This window comes from Lathyrus oleraceus, chromosome 1 (assembly GCF_024323335.1).
Source record: "Lathyrus oleraceus cultivar Zhongwan6 chromosome 1, CAAS_Psat_ZW6_1.0, whole genome shotgun sequence".
NCBI lineage: Eukaryota > Viridiplantae > Streptophyta > Magnoliopsida > Fabales > Fabaceae > Lathyrus > Lathyrus oleraceus.
The window spans coordinates 361,829,887-361,847,108 of NC_066579.1; the positions used below are offsets into that span (position 1 = coordinate 361,829,887).

General features: G+C 37.5%; 1 protein-coding gene across 1 annotated transcript; it reads right to left on the reverse strand.

Moving 5' to 3' along the window:
• Positions 1-15,485: 15,485 nt before the first annotated feature.
• On the reverse strand, positions 15,486-16,866 carry LOC127106981 (uncharacterized). Its single transcript, XM_051044273.1, has one exon. It carries the CDS (start codon positions 16,749-16,751, stop codon positions 15,486-15,488), a length of 1,266 nt encoding a protein of 421 aa, XP_050900230.1. The 5' UTR covers positions 16,752-16,866.
• Between the last annotated feature and the right edge of the window lie 356 nt (positions 16,867-17,222).

Consider the following 17,222-nt stretch of genomic DNA (forward strand, 5'->3'; position numbering starts at 1 on the left):
ACATATTTGAGAAACCCGCCCTCTCCGGAAGAATAGCAAGATGGCAGATGATTTTAACAGAGTATGATATCCAGTATACCACCCAAAAAGCAATCAAAGGAAGCGTGCTAGCTGATCATTTGGCTCATCAGGCCGTGAATGATTATCAGTCCATGAATTTTGAGTTCCCAGATGAGGATGTCATGCTTGTTACTGATTATGAAGAACCTGGACCGAATGAAGGACCCGAAGTGGGATCCCGATGGACTATGGTTTTTGATGGATCGTCTAACGCATTGGGCAACGGTATTGGCGTCGTGATCATTTCCCCCAAGGGTGGCCATACGCCTTTCACCGCTAGACTATGTTTTGAATGCACCAACAATATGGCTGAGTATGAAGCGTGTATTTTGGGACTCAGAGCTGCTATAGACCTAAGAATCAAGTTCTTGAGGGTGTATGGAGACTCAGCCTTAGTAATCAGTCAGGTCAAAGGAGAATGGGACACTAAACATCCGAACCTCATCCCCTATCGAGAGCAAGTGTTGACATTAATCCCATACTTTGAAGAGATCACATTCGAACATATTCCCCGAGAGGAGAACCAGTTGGCAGACGCATTGGCTACCATGTCATCTATGTTCAGAGTCAGATGGGACAATGAAGCTCCCCGGATTACCATTGAACGACTAGACGAACCAGCATATTGTTATGAACTTAACGCTGATGAAGTAGAAGAGAAGCCTTGGTTCCACGAGATAAAAAGATATTTAGAAGCTCAGGAATACCCTGAAGGGACATCCATCAATGACAGGAAACTTCTGAGGAAGTTCTCCGCTAAATTCTTTTTGAGTAATGGAATATTGTACAAACGTAACCATGATTCGACTTTGCTTCGCTGTGTGGATAGAAAGGAATCAGAGAAGATTATGGAAGACATGCACGACGGTATCTTTGGGACTCATTCTAGTGGACATACAATGGCCAAGAAGATTCTGAGGTCAGGGTATTATTGGTCTACCATGGAAACTGATTGCCACCATCACTCCAGAACTTGTCATAAGTGCCAGATCTATGCGGATAAAGTACATGTGCCTCCTGCTCCATTAAACGTGTTGACCGCGCCGTGGCCCTTTGCAATGTGGGGCATTGATATGATTGGCGAGATTAAACCTACCGCCTCTAATGGACATCGTTTCATCCTTGTTGCTATTGATTACTTCACAAAGTGGGTGGAGGCAGCCTCATTTGCTTCTGTTACTAAGAATGTGGTGGCACGATTCATCAAGAACAGCCTCATCTGCCGATACGGCGTCCCTGAGAGGATTATCACTGACAATGGCACTAATTTGAACAACAAGATGATTACTGAACTCTGCACGCAGTTCAAAATAAAACACCATAACTCTTCTCCGTACCGGCCAAAGATGAACGGCGCTGTAGAAGCGGCTAATAAGAATATTAAGAAGATTATACAAAAGATGACGATAACATACAAAGACTGGCATGAGATGTTACCATTTGCTCTTCATGGTTATCGTACTTCGGTACGAACTTCGACAGGGGCAACTCCTTTCTCTTTAGTCTACGGAATGGAAGCCGTTTTACCAGTAGAGGTTCAGATTCCCTCTCTAAGGATCATGAAAGAGGAGGGCTTAGACGAAGACGAATGGATTCAGACTCGACTCGATCAGATAAATTTGATGGATGAGAAGAGACTTGCGGCTGTATGTCACGGGCAGATATATCAGAAGCGCATGACCAGGGCATTCAACAAAAAGGTCAAGAGACAAGTGTATCAAATTGGCGACTTGGTAATCAAACGTATCATTCTACCACAAACTGATCCCAGAGGCAAATGGACTCCCACATACGAAGGGCCATTTGTGGTTAAGAAGGTATTCTCAGGTGGAGCCATGATACTCGCTACAATGGATGGTGAAGACTTCCCACATCCCGTGAACGCGGACATAGTTAAAAAATACTACGCATAAAAGAGACCCGCTAGATCGACGTATCTAGGCAAAAGTAAGGGCATCCCGGCGAACCAAAAGGGTTCGGGCAAAAATTAGGGATATATAAAAAAAATGTACACCCGGCAAGTCGAAAACCTGAAAAGGCGGCTTGGGCAAAAAAGGGTATCCTGGTGGACTGAAAACCTGAAAAGGCGGTCCAGGCAAAAATTAGAGATTAAAGCGTATGACTATGTCCCGTTCTCAGTCAACTTTCATCCAAGTTTGAGGGACTGACCAAGCCAATCACTTCTATCCGACAGCAAGGGATGAGATGCTCGAAGACATAATGACAGTAGTAGGCTTAAAATCAATAGGACTTCTTCCACATAGCTTTCTCTTTGTTTTCGACAATTTCCTCTTACTAGGATTTCTGTCTCCTTGTACACAAATTGCCTGTTCATAGGCCTCCTTTCAAATTCAATACAACCCTCTTTCAAAAAAAAGATACTTTTGTTTTTACTTTTCTGTTTTGGTTGCGTAAATGTCCATTGATTTAATTTGAATTAATATGTGCATTTGAATATGACTGATGTTTACCAAAAATACATGCATAGAATAGCAATAGCAATTACTACCCGACTTCAGGATCAAGGAAAAGGTCTAATCATGCTTCCACTGAATCCGCTACCAATTCTCTTCCCCAGCAAGCTTTTTTTTTCCTCAGAAAATGGCAGTATCCCCAGGCACAGCCAGTTACTCCCCAACAGAGGTCGGCGTCACCAGACAGATTGATCATCTCATCCATCCCCAGCCAGGCTCTGTTGAATATTTCCACCATCAGACAGAAATCAAGCATCCCCAGCCGAGAAAGGGTCATCGACACAAATGTCTCAAATCAGTAGATGGGGATTTATTTTCCCCAGTAGAGTCCCCAAGCAGAACTTCTCATACGCATAACTCATTCATTACATCCTTTCACAGCATACGCATGCATACAACATTCACATTTATTTTAGCATAACACGAAACATCTCATGCATCATGACATAGCATGAAGCTAACTTTTCTTTGCAGGTTATTTATCCTCCTGATATAGTCAAAATAAAAGGTTCATTCATACAGACACCTTTATCAATCACATTCAAGATTCAGATACATATTTCAAATACAGTTCATGGGAACATTCATTCTGACAACACTTCGATATCCTCCTAATGATGGCATCTTTAAGCCCATCCCAGACATTTATTGCAAGTACAACATATACAGGTTATCAGATACAGCCTAACGTACGGTTCATTCTGATTCAGCCCAACATATGACTTCTTCAGCAACTCCAATGCGGTCTAACGTACGACCCATTTGGACCTTCAAATCCTCGGATACTGCCTAGCGTACGGTACGTTCAGGGGTGTAGTCTAGCGTACGACTACTTTCTTCTTCGGATACAGCCTAACGTACGACTCATTCTGCAACTCAGATACGATCTAGCGTACGATCCATTCTGAACTCCAGCAACTCCAACGCGGTCTAACGTACGACCCGTTTGGATCTTACAACCCTCAGATGCTACCTAACGTACGGTACATTTCTGAAGTGTAGTCTGGCGTACGACTACCGCTTTCATCATCAGATGCGGCCTAACAGACGACTCATTCTGCGACGGTCTAACGTACGACCCGTTCGGATGTCCATCCCCTCAGATGCTACCTAACATACGGTACATTTCTGAAGTGTAGTCTAACGTACGACTACCCCTTTCGTCATCAGATTCAGCCTAACGTACGGCTCATTCTGCAACTCAGATACGATCTAGCGTATGGTCCATTCTGACCCTTTATCCCCAACAGCATATGACACACTCCGACTCCCCAGCGAAGTCGGCAGCCTAATGGATGACTCATTATACGGTCTAACGTACGACCCAGTGTGGCACCCATGTCTTCAAATTGGCCAAATAATATACGGCGCGATCTGAAGCTTTCGTCATCAAACCTCCCGGATGGCATCTTTAAGCCCATCTCCATCAAGACCAACTGTCGATTCTCAAGTGCAAATTTTTGGGGCATTCTAGTGTTCAATAATCTTCCACCTCCAGACCACGAATGGCATACACGCCATCCTAACTCTCTCGGTTCAAGAATATTGAACAGGGGCAGCTGTCATACCCCAAAAATTACCCATCATTTTTCCTAAAAAAAAAAAAAAAAAAAAAAAAAAAAAAAAAAACGAAAAAAAAAAACGAAAAAAAAAAAAAAAAGAGAAATTTTTTTTTTTAATTAATTAATTAATTAATTAATTAATTAAATAATTAAAATAAATAAATAAATAAAATATAACAAATTATTTTGGACTTGGGTCTCCCTCATTCCAAGCCCATTACCCACGAAATTAGTCTATAAATACTGAAGTTTCAGTAGGGGGAGTTAGACTTGGAGTTTACACTGGGAGATTCACTGGAGAAAGAAGGAAGAGAAGCAAAACACTCTGAGGTTTCCTTGGAACAAAACCTTGAGGAAAAAGAAAGAAAGAGAACAGAGAAGGACGGATAGAAACTTTGGCATAGGAACCCTGCCTACCCGGAGAATTCAGAGTAAAGAAACCCTGAAGGCAGCCCATCTGCACCGAAGCCATCGCCGTCCAATTCCCGCTGCCTAACTTATTCCGATACTACAAGTGGTCAATCCCTTCAACCTTGAATTGGCAAACAGGTTTGCGTATCTCTATTGTTTATACTTTCAATTGGCCATATCTACATATATAATGCATCATGATTAAATGTTGATATATAATTTGCTTTCGTATGGGAATTTAAATATGCCTGAATACCCTGAATGTTTGATCATGTTATTCCTGTGATAAAATGCCATAAAATTCAAAGTTCCTAACGTGGGGCTGTTTTCAAATTCAAAATCCGTGGCCGCTCGCTAGCACCTTGCTAGGCGAGCCTGGGGCGAGTATTCGCCTGGCCTTCGCTAGGCGAGGCAGAGGCGAACGAGACAGTAGCTGACTTTTCTATTCTGTTTTTTTTTATGTTTTATCATAGCCATGCATTATTCATCCTATCCTATTTATTGTTGTGATATTTCTCCGGTGTAATCTTCGATTGCACCCTGATTTGGTGTTCTGACATGTTTCTTTTTTTTTTTGAGTTTCGTAAAGGTTCACATATCCCAGGAAAAGGTTATTGGCTAGGTATTCCACTTTATTTGTGGGATACCCTTGTGGAGTTTCACCCTAAAGTAATTTTTAATGTATTAATTTCTAATGTATTAATTTTTTAATATATTATTTTTAATAATTTTAATGTGGAGTTTCATCCTAATTATATAATTAATTGTAAAACTTTGCCTTTGAATAAGTGATCTTGGACCTCTCTTTGTTGCCTTACGATTACGATATTACGGTCATGTCCCGCGAACGTGGGGATACCCTTAGCAAAGACCCTTCGGTTAAATCATCATAAAATAAATTATAGTCCCTCGGATGTTGCCTTCGAATATACAACTTTGTCCCTCGATGACCCTCCGATGTTGCCTACGGTTAAAAGATGATAGTCCCTTCGAATGCTAAGATATCCTCGTAACTGTTGCCTTCAATGACCTATCGATGACCCTACGATGACCCTTAAACATCCAAAGGATAAAACTACTTATTTCTCAATAATAAGGACAGTTTTACCCTCATAAGGATAGGAAATACTCATAAAGACCTTGGGTCGGTATAACTCTTAATTGCTGGCTCACAACCTAAAACATTTTTTCACACCTCACACCTTTCAAAATACCTTCAGAAAATCACCACTTGGTATACATTCATACTAGAATCATTACCGAGTTATATTTTTCTAAACAATTTTCGAAACTAAACGAGATAACCACTTTGTATACATTCATACAAGAATCATTACAAAGTTAAATTCTCTTTTCAAAACAATTTTCCAAACAATTCACAAACACTTTTTTAGACAAAAATAATATAAGTGATCGAGCAATTAAGAGCCCATGGATAACCATGGATACAAAGGGTGCTAACACCTTCCCTTTGTATAATGTACCTCCCGAACCCAAAATCTAAATTAAGGTCTTTCCTGTTCTTTTCCACCTTTCCTTATTGGATAAAAGAAAAGTCGGTGGCGACTCTTGCTAACCGCGACATTGCGATTAAAACCACAAAAAAGTCCAGTTCACCGTATGACAGGATTGGTGTGAATCTATGATGAAATTATTGGAGTGAATCTATGATGAAATTATTGTTGTTCATACTTCTCCTTGATTCTATATGTTGGTACTATATTGTGTTGTTGATGTTGCTCCTATGTTGTTCTTGTTGTCTTTGATTCCCATGGTGGCATATTTATGTTGTTCTTGAATCATACTTCAAAATCACTTAATTCGTGTGAGTTTATGTTAGTCTATGGTTTGGAATGGTTTAGAATGGTAAGGGATGGAAGAAGACATGTTAAGAAATGTGATTTTTGGAAAAGTTTCAGGTGTCAATCGATTGACACCATGGACAAATCGATTGGTCCCTTCCATTTTAGTGAAAAATCATGGCAGAATGTTGATCCAATCGACTGGGCCATGACAACAATCGATTGGTTCCCCTGTTTTTACTCTAAAATGAGTTTCGTAACTCGGAATGAGGCCCAACCGGATGTATTTGAAAGCTAGTTCAATGATCTATTGCTTGGTAAGATAGAATCATGATTATAAGTTAATTATAACTTGATTGTAGGTATTATACTATTATGTGTGTTTACAAATTATTTCCCTGTATCCACCATAAAACGGGAATGGTAACTACGATAAACGTGACGTCGAACACATTGGAAAGGTAATCTAATGATTTATCAATTGACGATAAGAAAAATATGTTTGTACTACATTTATTGTCTATTTTTTGGTTATGAAATTATTATGTGTATTCATGAACTATGTTGTGAAATTGTTGTATGTTGATTGTGTAAGTATAAGATTAAAACTTATGAGTGAGGTGAACCTAGGTGAATACTAGGTAAATGACTTAGAAAGATAAATTAAGTCATGAAATGAGTTAGATAGTGATGCTTGGATGTAATTGTACCGTGGTGTGTACAACTAACAAGTAGTCACAGGAATGATACATTAACCTGCTTTGTATGGAACATGTGTGATTTATGTATGAGAATGGATCATGTTATGATACCATAAGAATTGATATGATATCATGAGAATTGTTTGACATTTGGTGAGGAACATTTGTTTTAAAAGTCCTATTTTGGTGAGGAGCCTTGCTCCAAAAGTCCTATTTGATGTTTAGAATTAATCACGTATTCGAAATTAGTTATGTTTGTGCACATACCACTTCAAGGGCTTAGGTAAAATGACAAGTGGGGATGTGGCACCAATGATTTGTGCCACAATGGGGTTTGAGTCTCAACCATGGCGTACATGGGGAAAGGTGGACACCTAAGTGGGTTAGAGTCCCATATGGTGAAAGATACTCAAAGTGGGTTCGAGTCCCATACTAGCGATGGTTCTTAAAAGTGGGTTCGAGTCCCATAGGGAAACCTGATATCCATCGTGAAAGTCGAATCATACGGGCATGCGTGAACCAAGCCTTGGCCTAGACGTAGGTCTGGTTGGGGATCGATGTTGCGTGAATCCGAATAGTGATTTATTGAGTTATGTGAACTCAAGTGACATGTTTCCATACATTGTGAATATCTCTTAGTTGCTCAAGTCCTAGTTACAAGGTGCGAGTGATGCACAAGTAACGAAAGGCAAATACTTGAGTTGGAATTGATTAGAATCCCTGTAGAGTCGAGTGGACCCATAGGTTAGGAGAACTCACTGAGATTATTATCTCATCCCATTATTGTTGTTATTTTTCAGGCATTCCTTACAGGTTGAATTCAAGAGAAGTTGTCTACTGATGTTTCAAAGGATGCGGTTATTGTGATATTCCACTGAGGATTTTGTATAATTGTAGATATTCTACATAGTTCTTAGATTTTATTAATAGGTTTTATTATATGACATATCTCATTGATGTTTTTTTTAGTTTGGACATGTGTATATAATGATGCCTCTAGGCTCTTATGTTGTATTAGTACCAAAGAATATCACTTGTATGATATTATTCTAGATATATATTATACGGGTTGTTACAATCCCACTTCTTAATCAGCAAACTAATATTGAGAGCTTTGGACAACCAATACCAAAGATGAGAACAATAAGAGCACCTAAAAATAGGTGATCAATAGATTCTTCTTCATTGCATCTAGAAGAAAAAGAAAAATTCCTATGCTTCAGTTGATCATCCTTGGAAAGTTTAGACTTCAATAGTCTCCAAACCATAAAAGACTTAGAAGGCGAGATAGACTTAGCCCAAACCCACCTCCACCAAACAGAATGGACACCAGGCAAGTAAACGCTTAAAATCATAAGCATCTTTGAGATTAAGCTCCCCTGAAGAAGAATGCTTCCAAATACTTTTATCCGAACAAAGATCAAAAGGAATAAAACTGTTTTGAATGTTTTTCCTGAATCGAAGCTGGAATGATAATATTAGCATTCAAAAAGTTCTATCTACGGTCAAATAATGAAGGAGCTAAGAAGCAAATCATTTGGCACCGACATCGATCCCATCTCCAAGTGAAAGGGATCACCACACCAATTATCAAACCAAAATCTAATAGATCTACCGATTCCAAGAATCCAAGATGAATTATCACAGATTAGCGGAAACACAGATTTTATGCTTGTCTAAATAGAGGAGATAAACATGACGATGAATGAATGATTATTCTTCAAAACTCGACTTCTGATAAGAGAAGCCCAGTGATCCTCATAATTTAAAAAATCCCAACCAAGCTTAACATTAGAGGCCTCGTTCAAAGTAACTGAAGATCTAAGCCCAAGACCACCTTCCGAAACCGGTTTACAAATATTTTTCTAGGCCACGTAACAATTTTAATTTTTGAAACATCCCCAATCCAAATGAAATTACGAGCAACTCTCTCAATACGCCTAGCCAAAGAAACTGGCCATGCATAAATAGACATGGAATGGATAAGCATACCTTGAATTAAAGTCTTGACCAACTCGACCCGACCCGTAAAAGAGAGAAGGGAGCCTTTCCAAGAAGCAATTTTAAGAATAATTTTATCTACAATCGGTTGAAGATGTTTAGCCTTAGTTCTCCTTTAAAAATTAGCACTCCGAGATAAATAAAACAATCGGAACCAATGCAAAATCCAGTGAGAAACGGAAAAATATTGAGACGGGAAGAAGACATAGCACCTCCAAAAAATAGAGGAATTCCCACAATTAACAAACTGTCTAGAAACCTCACTATGTTCCTTGAAAACAGTAGTAAGATTCTTAATGTTAGAAACACTGCCTTTGTAGAATATAAGGACGTCGTCCACATAGAAAGTATGAGAGGGAATCATAATATTCCTAGGCCCCTTCATCACATTCAGAGAACCGAAATCAACCAATAAACCGAGATTTCTGCTAAGCACTTCTTCCGCGAGGCAAAAAAGGAGAGGACATAACGGATCCCCTTGAAGGACCCCTTTGGTACAATTAAAGAAGCCATGAAGCGACCCGTTGACGGAGATAGAAACCCAGGAAGAATTCATAATGCTCATAATCCAATTGCAGAAAGTAACATTAAAACCAAATTGTTGTAGAACTTTAGGAAGAAATTTCCAATAAGCGTGTAGAAAGCCTTGGGGATATCCACCTTGAACGCCACATTCCCACACTAAGATTTAGAATCAAGTAATTAAAAGCTTCTGAAGCCAAAGCAATGAAATCTTTAATATTTTTACCTTGGATGAATCCCCGTTGTACATGAGAGACCAAATGATCCATAAGAGGCGCAGATCTCACCGCAATAATTTTAGAAATAGCCTTGAAATTAAAATTGGAGAGAGAAATAGGGCGAAATTGATCCAAAGAATCCGCACCAGAACATTTGGGAATGAGCACTAAATAGTAAGAATTAAATCCATGGAGAATCTACCCTGAAGAAAATAATTGGATGACATTATTAGTTATGTGTCTTTATGATTGACAACAATTTTATTAAAACTTGTTGGAAGACATCTTTGCATGTTTTGTTTGACTTCTTGGAAGAATTATTTTATTATGAGATATCAGAAGATTTAGCTATCATATCTGACTGTCCAAGAAGGTTTATTTTAGGAACTCTTGTTTCTTTCCAGCTGTGCACTTGTTTCATAAAAAGGAATGTTGAGACATTTTAAGGAAACATTATATCATATTTGATTTGATTATGCAGAAGATTTTGCAGACTGGATGTCAAAACATTTAAGGAAACATTTGATTTTATTCTGCAAAAGATTATGCAGACTAGACGTCAAAACATTTATGGAGACATCATATTTGATTATGCAGAACAGATGTCAAAACATTTAAAGAAACATCATATTTGATTTTGCATAATGGATGTCAAAACATTTAAGGAGACATCAGATTTTATTTGATATTATGCAAAACAAATGTCAAAACATTTAATGAGACGTCATATTTGATTTGATATTATGCAGAACAAATGTCAAAACATTTAAGGAGACATCATATTTGATTTGATCAGATTTGATTTGATTTGATTTGGATCTGCTGATTTTTTAGCCTGAAGCCCGTGCTATTTTGGGGCTATTTAAAGGTTGATTCTAAACCTAAGAAAACAAGGAAGCTACGCTGGAAATTGTCATAGTTATGGTTTATTTGTCTTTTGTTATTTGTGAGCCATTATAGTATCTCTTTGATACTTGAGTTGGACTGAGTTTATTGAGTTGTAATTGTGAATCACTCATGAGCTTTTAAGCAAGAGTGCATTATGTTTCATTGGAAGTGTGTCTTCTGTTCTTTGATTGTTTTTTAGTTTTTATCATTGTTGTGTGATTGAAGGGAAGTGAGAAGGGCCTCATATCTAAGAGAGTCTTAGATAGAAATTTCACGGGTAGTGATTAGGTAAGAAGTTTATAAAACTAGAGGTTTTTTAAAACTTCAAACTAATACTGTTATAGTGGATTTCCTTCCTGGCTTGGATTCCTCTAGATGTAGGTGACATTGCACCGAATTGGGTTAACAACTGGCCTGTGTTATTTTCTTCCTGCCTTTTACACTGTTATTGTTTCTGGTGTGACATGTCCTGAACCTGGTGTCGTGACATCGTATACAACATTTGTTATCTGCATAAAATTATTGGTATGTGAAGTCTTGATATTAGTGTCGTGACATCATATATGACATCTGATATTTGCGTACCATAATTTTCAATTAGTATTAAAGCAGGCACCCTACTCTGTTTTTGGGTGAGATCCGAGGAAGATACTTTCTGGTACCATGGAAAGAGGATTTGTTAATAGACCACCCATCTTAGATGGAACCAACTATGACTATTAGAAGGCATGTATGGTTGCATTCCTAAAATCTATGGATAGCAAGACTTGGAAAGCTATCATCAAAGATTGGGAACATCCTGTTGTGAAGGATAAAGATGGGAAGGCTACAACTGACTTGAAGCCTAAAGAGGATTGGTCTAAGGAAGAAGATGAAATGGCTCTTGGAAACTCCAAAGCTTTGGATGCTCTATTAAATGGAGTTGACAAAAACATATTTAGGTTAATAAACACATATACTGTGGCCAAAGATGCATGAGAAATTCTAAGAACCACCCATGAAGGCACATCTAAAGTGAAAATATCTAGACTTCAGCTTCTCACTACCATATTTGAGAATCTAAATATGAAAGATGATGAGAGTATTCATGATTTTCACATGAATGTTCTTGAAATTGCAAATTCATCTAGTGTCTTGGGAGAGAAGATGTTAGAAGAAAAGCTAGTTAGAAAAATTCTCAAGTCCCTTCATAAGAAATTTGACATAAAGGTCACAACCATTGAAGAAGCCCAAGACATCAGCAACATGAGAGTATATGAACTTGTTGGGTCACTCCAAACTTTTGGATTTGGTATTAGTGACAGATATGAAAAAGAAGAATAAGAGCATAACTTTTGTATCCAACACTGAAGATGAAGATGACCAATGTGACTTGGAACCTAATGAGGGAATGTATAATGCTATTGTACTTCTTAAGAGACCATTCAACAAGGTGTTGAAGGTAATGGACAGGAACTCAAGACCAAATGTCAAGAATATCTCATATGACATCAGCAAGAATAGTGATTCCCAGAGAAAAGCAAGAACAAAAGAAAAGCCCAATCAAGGAAAAGGTATTCAATATCATGAATGTGAGGGGTTTTGTCACATTAGATCATAATGTCCCACATATCTCAAGAAACAAAAGAAAGGCTTGTTTGTTTCTTCGTCTGATGATTCTGAAGGTGAGACTGCTAAACATGTTACAGATTTCACTGGTAGATATGAATTTGATGAAGATTCTTGTGATGAGGATGTCTCTAATCTTTTACCTACTGTCACTAATCTTGAAAATGAGGTAACTCTATTGTCTTCTAAACTTGAAAACATGACCAAATCCATAAGAATGTTGAGCAATGGATCAGACATGCTAGATGAAATTCTTCAAGTTAGAAAAGAGGACGGAAACTTAAAAGGTATAGGTTTTAATTACTAATATCAAAATAAACAAGGAAAAACCCATGTGATAAAATTTATTCCTCCAAAAAGGAAGTATAAGCCCATGGTGTCCGACCAAATGTTACAACATCCCGCCAGACATCAGGAAACTCAAACTAAAGTCATGTTTTTTCCTTGGAAATGTAATTATTGAGGTAAATATGGACATATAAAGCCTTTTTGCTACAGACAACATGGTTATCCAAAACATCTAACACATCCTTGGGCTAATCATGTAATGATTAAAACTAGAAAGGAGTGGAAACCTAAGGTTGTTCCACATGAAAATACTTGTTCTTCCACATGCCTAATGTCCAAGGAAGATGAAGTCAAGTTGTGGCACCAGAAGCTTGGACATATGAATCTCAAAGGGATATCTCTTGGTTACTCTACAAATAGTAGATCTTAGAGGGTATTTAACTCTAGAACCAAGGGCATGATGGAATCAATTAATGTTATGGTTAATGATTCTATTATTGTAAAAGGGACTTATCTTGATGAAGATGTTGGAACATTATCTTAGCAGATTGATGCTTCAGAAAATATGGAAGACATTGGGTCAAACATTGAGCCAACAAGGAATGAGTCAGATGCTTCAGCTGACATTCGAGCTATTTGGTTTTCTGTTTGAATTTGTATGTTTCTTGTGGGACTTTGCACTAAATATTAAACCTCTATTTGCCATGGTATATACCTATAATTCACATGTTCTGCTTCTGATTTTCTCTATTGTTTTGTTGCCATTGATGAATGTTTGCTTGGTTTGTCATGTTCTGGCTAAAAAGAGGGAGTAGATAGTGAAAGTTCTGCTGGTTGTGCTCTTGATTTATTTTATTCTCTATGTGAAGGTTGTTTATTTGGGGGGGAGTATGTTTCATGTGTGACATGGGGAGTTATGTATGTGTTGCTGATCATGACATTCAGGGGGAGTTTGATTTGTTCGTACCAAGGTTGTTGTGTACTTGCTGTGATGTTAGATAAAATGTCTTGACATTTTGTTTCAGAGACTTCTATTTGTGCTTAGGCTGTTGTGTACTTGTTGTGATGTCAGACATAATGTACTAACATTTTGTTTCAAAGAATTATGTTTGTGTGTAGGCTGTTGTGTGCTTGATGTGATGTCAGACATAATGTCTTGACAATTTGTTTATGAAGGAGGCTTGAAATGTGAGAGTTTATTTCTCTCTATGTCTTTTCTGTGAGGTTCGATTTCTACTACTTATTTTTGCTTCGTATGCCTCTGATATGTCTTGGTGTTATACTAAGTGTTTGGTTTTTGTGGTTGTGATTATTGTTGTTGTTTTATCTTTTCTCCATCTATATGATGCAAAGGTTGTTTTAGCCAAAATTTGCCAAAAGGGGGACATTGTTAGTTTTGTGTTTTTATGATTGACATCAATTTTGTTAAAACTTGTATCACAACAAGAAGTTGAGCAAGATATCGTGACATGTTGGTCAGACATATTTGCATGTTTTGTTTGATATCTTGGAAGACTTATTTTATCATGCGATATCTGAAGATTCTCTGAATATTTAGCTATCATATCTGACTATTCAAGAAGGTTTATTTTAGGAACTCTTGTATCGTTTCCAGCTGTGCACTTGTTTCATAAAAAGGAATGTTGAGACATTTTAAGGAAACATTAGATCAGATTTGATTTAATTCTGCAGAAGATTTTGCAGACTGGATGTTGAAACATTTGGTTTTATTCTGTAGAAGACTGTGCAGACTGGATGTCGAAACATTTATGGAGACATCATATTTGATTATGCAGAACAAATGTCAAATCATTTTAGGAAACATCAGATTTGATTCTGCATAATGAATGTCAAAACATTTAAGGAGAGATCAAATTTAATTTGATATTATGCATAACAAATGTCAAAACATTTAATGAGACATCAGATTTGATTTGATATTATGTAGAACAGATGTCAAAACGTTTAAGGAGACATCATATTTGATTTTATTTGATTTGATTTGCATCTGATGATTTTTTAGCCCGAAGCCCATGCTATTCTAGGGTTATTTAAAGGGTGATTCTAAACCTAAGAAACAAGGAAGCTACGCTGGAAATTGTCATTGTTAGGGTTTAGTTGTATTTGGTTATTTGTGAGCTATTCTAGTATCTCTTTGATACTTAATTTGGAATGAGTTTATTGAGTTGTAATTGTGAATCACTCATGAGCTTTTAAGCAAGAGTGCATTTTGTTTCATTGGAAGTGTGTCTTCTATTCTTTGATTGCTTTTCAATTGTTATCACTGTTGTGTGATTGAAGAGAAATGAGAAAGGTCTCATATCTAGAAGAGTCTTAGATAAAAATTCTACGGGTAATGATTAGGTGAGAAATTTGTAACACCTGAGTTTGTTTAGAAATTCAAACTAATATTGTTATATTGGATTTCCTTCCTGGCTTGGATGCCCCCAGATGTAGGTGATGTTGCACCGAACTGGGTTAACAATTGATTTGTGTTATTTTCTTCCTACTTTTTACACTGTTATTGTTTCTGGTGTGACATATTCTGAACCTGGTGTCGTGACATCGTATACAACATTTGTTATCTGCATAATATTATTGTTGTGTGAAGTTTTGATATTAGTGTCATGACATCGCATAAGACATCTGATATCTACGTACCAGAATTTTCAGACAGCAGCCAAGACATCCTTTTTAAGAAGATCCAAAAAACTTTGATAAAAAAACGCACCAATTCCATCTGGGCCAGGCGCGCTTTCCGAGTTACGGGAGAATACCACAACTTTGATCTCGTCCAAGGAAGGAAGAAAAGTAAGCAAGGCATTCATGTCATTATCCTCCAATGTAGGAATGAATTTTTATACCAAAAGAAAACCCTGCAAAATAGAAATGTTAGAAGCAAACAAGTTTTGATAGTAATTCACAACATGAGAAGCAATGTGCTCCGGCGTCAAAAAAATATCGTCTCCATGCTTGAGAATAGAAATAGGCTTGAGAGAGTTCCAGATTTTGAAACCTGATGGAAAAAGGCAGTGTTTCGGTCTCCCTTAAGGTGCCATTTAAGCCTAGATTTTTCGTTCCAAAAATATTCCTCCATATTCAAAGCTAAAATGAGATTGTCTCGGGCATCTAATTCTTGCCTAAATAAGTTAGCATCCATCCCCGAGATTTGTGTCTGAGCCTTAATCCTATCCAACTTATCTTCCACCATTAAAACATTATGAGTAACATTCACAAAGGTGGAGTTATTCAAGCTTTTAAGAGTTCTTTTAAGCAATTGAAGCATCCTACAAAGAACCAACATATGACAACTAACTACCTTTTCATTCAAACAAGATTCAATAATCTTACTGCAATCCTTGTGCAAAATCCAAGTTTTCAAAAACCATAATTGATTCACTAGCATAATAGGATTAATATGAAATTCGAGAAGGATACGGAAGCAATCTGAATGCAACTTGGTAAGGGTGCAGATATAAGTGTTGGCATAAGAACTCAACCAGGATAAGTTAACAATACTCCAGTCGAGACGTCTTTTGATAAAATAAGGATGAGCCCTTTTATTATTCAAAGTGAAAAGAAATCCTTGAGTGGGAAGGTGCAAGATCTGATTCAAATTCGTCCAAGCCTGAAAATCAATAATAGGACCCTTTGTAGGAGCATTGTGACCCCAATGTTCACAAGCCCCCATTATAGCATTGAAATCACCAATGAAGTTCCAAGGGAGAGGATGCTGAATTTGGAGCTCAGAAAGATCCTTCCATAGCTCTTTCCTCTTATACAAACATATAAAGGCATAAACCGCAACAGTAGCCAAGGTCTTATGGTCCAAACCAAAAGAAAACACCACAAATTGGTTAGGAGAATCAATAATAGTTGGGCCAATATCTGTCTTGCAAAAACACCACAGAGATAGAATAATAGGATTATTGAAAGCAAAAAACTTAAAACCAAGCTTATGGAACCAATTGCCCGAAATTTTGTCAAAAGAAGTTTTCGGTTTAACAATGAGCAGAAAATTAGGTTTGTGAACTTTTAACAATCTCTTAAGAGCTAATCTTGAGGGGGGTTTAGCAATTCCCCTTATATTCCAATAAAGATTCTTCATAAGGAAGGATTTTTGAGTCCAACTTGAGACCTTGAACCATATTTCTGTTTTGGATTCGAATGTATTTGCTTCTTCTTCAGATTGGAAATGGCGGTAGAAAATGCCCATTTGCCATTATTATGCGTAACAGACTAAGAAACCCATGTGTCATCCTCAAGAGCAGCCCATGAATTCCTTAGGAAGTTCTTAGCATTCAACACCACAGTATCAACAACATCAACAATTTGGATAATTAGCTGGTCTTCAACCATCACAGCCACACAGTCTGAGGAGGAGTCTGAGCCCATAGAAGGTTGAGACACAAAATTGGAAGGAGCGTGAGGTTCCAGGGGAGCAACCTCTGAAAGAACAAGATGAGCCATATCCGAACCAATAACAGGTTTAGCAACCTTATCAGCAATAATGATGTCATTGACCACAACGTCATTCCTTTTATCAAAATTAGGTTTCTGCACAAAAGTAGTGTTATGTAGAGGTTTATTTAAAACTTTGCAATCCTGCACACTATGCCTCACTTTCCTGCAATGCAAACCGAATTCCGACAAATTTTCATTTCAACATCCGCAAAAAATGCAAACC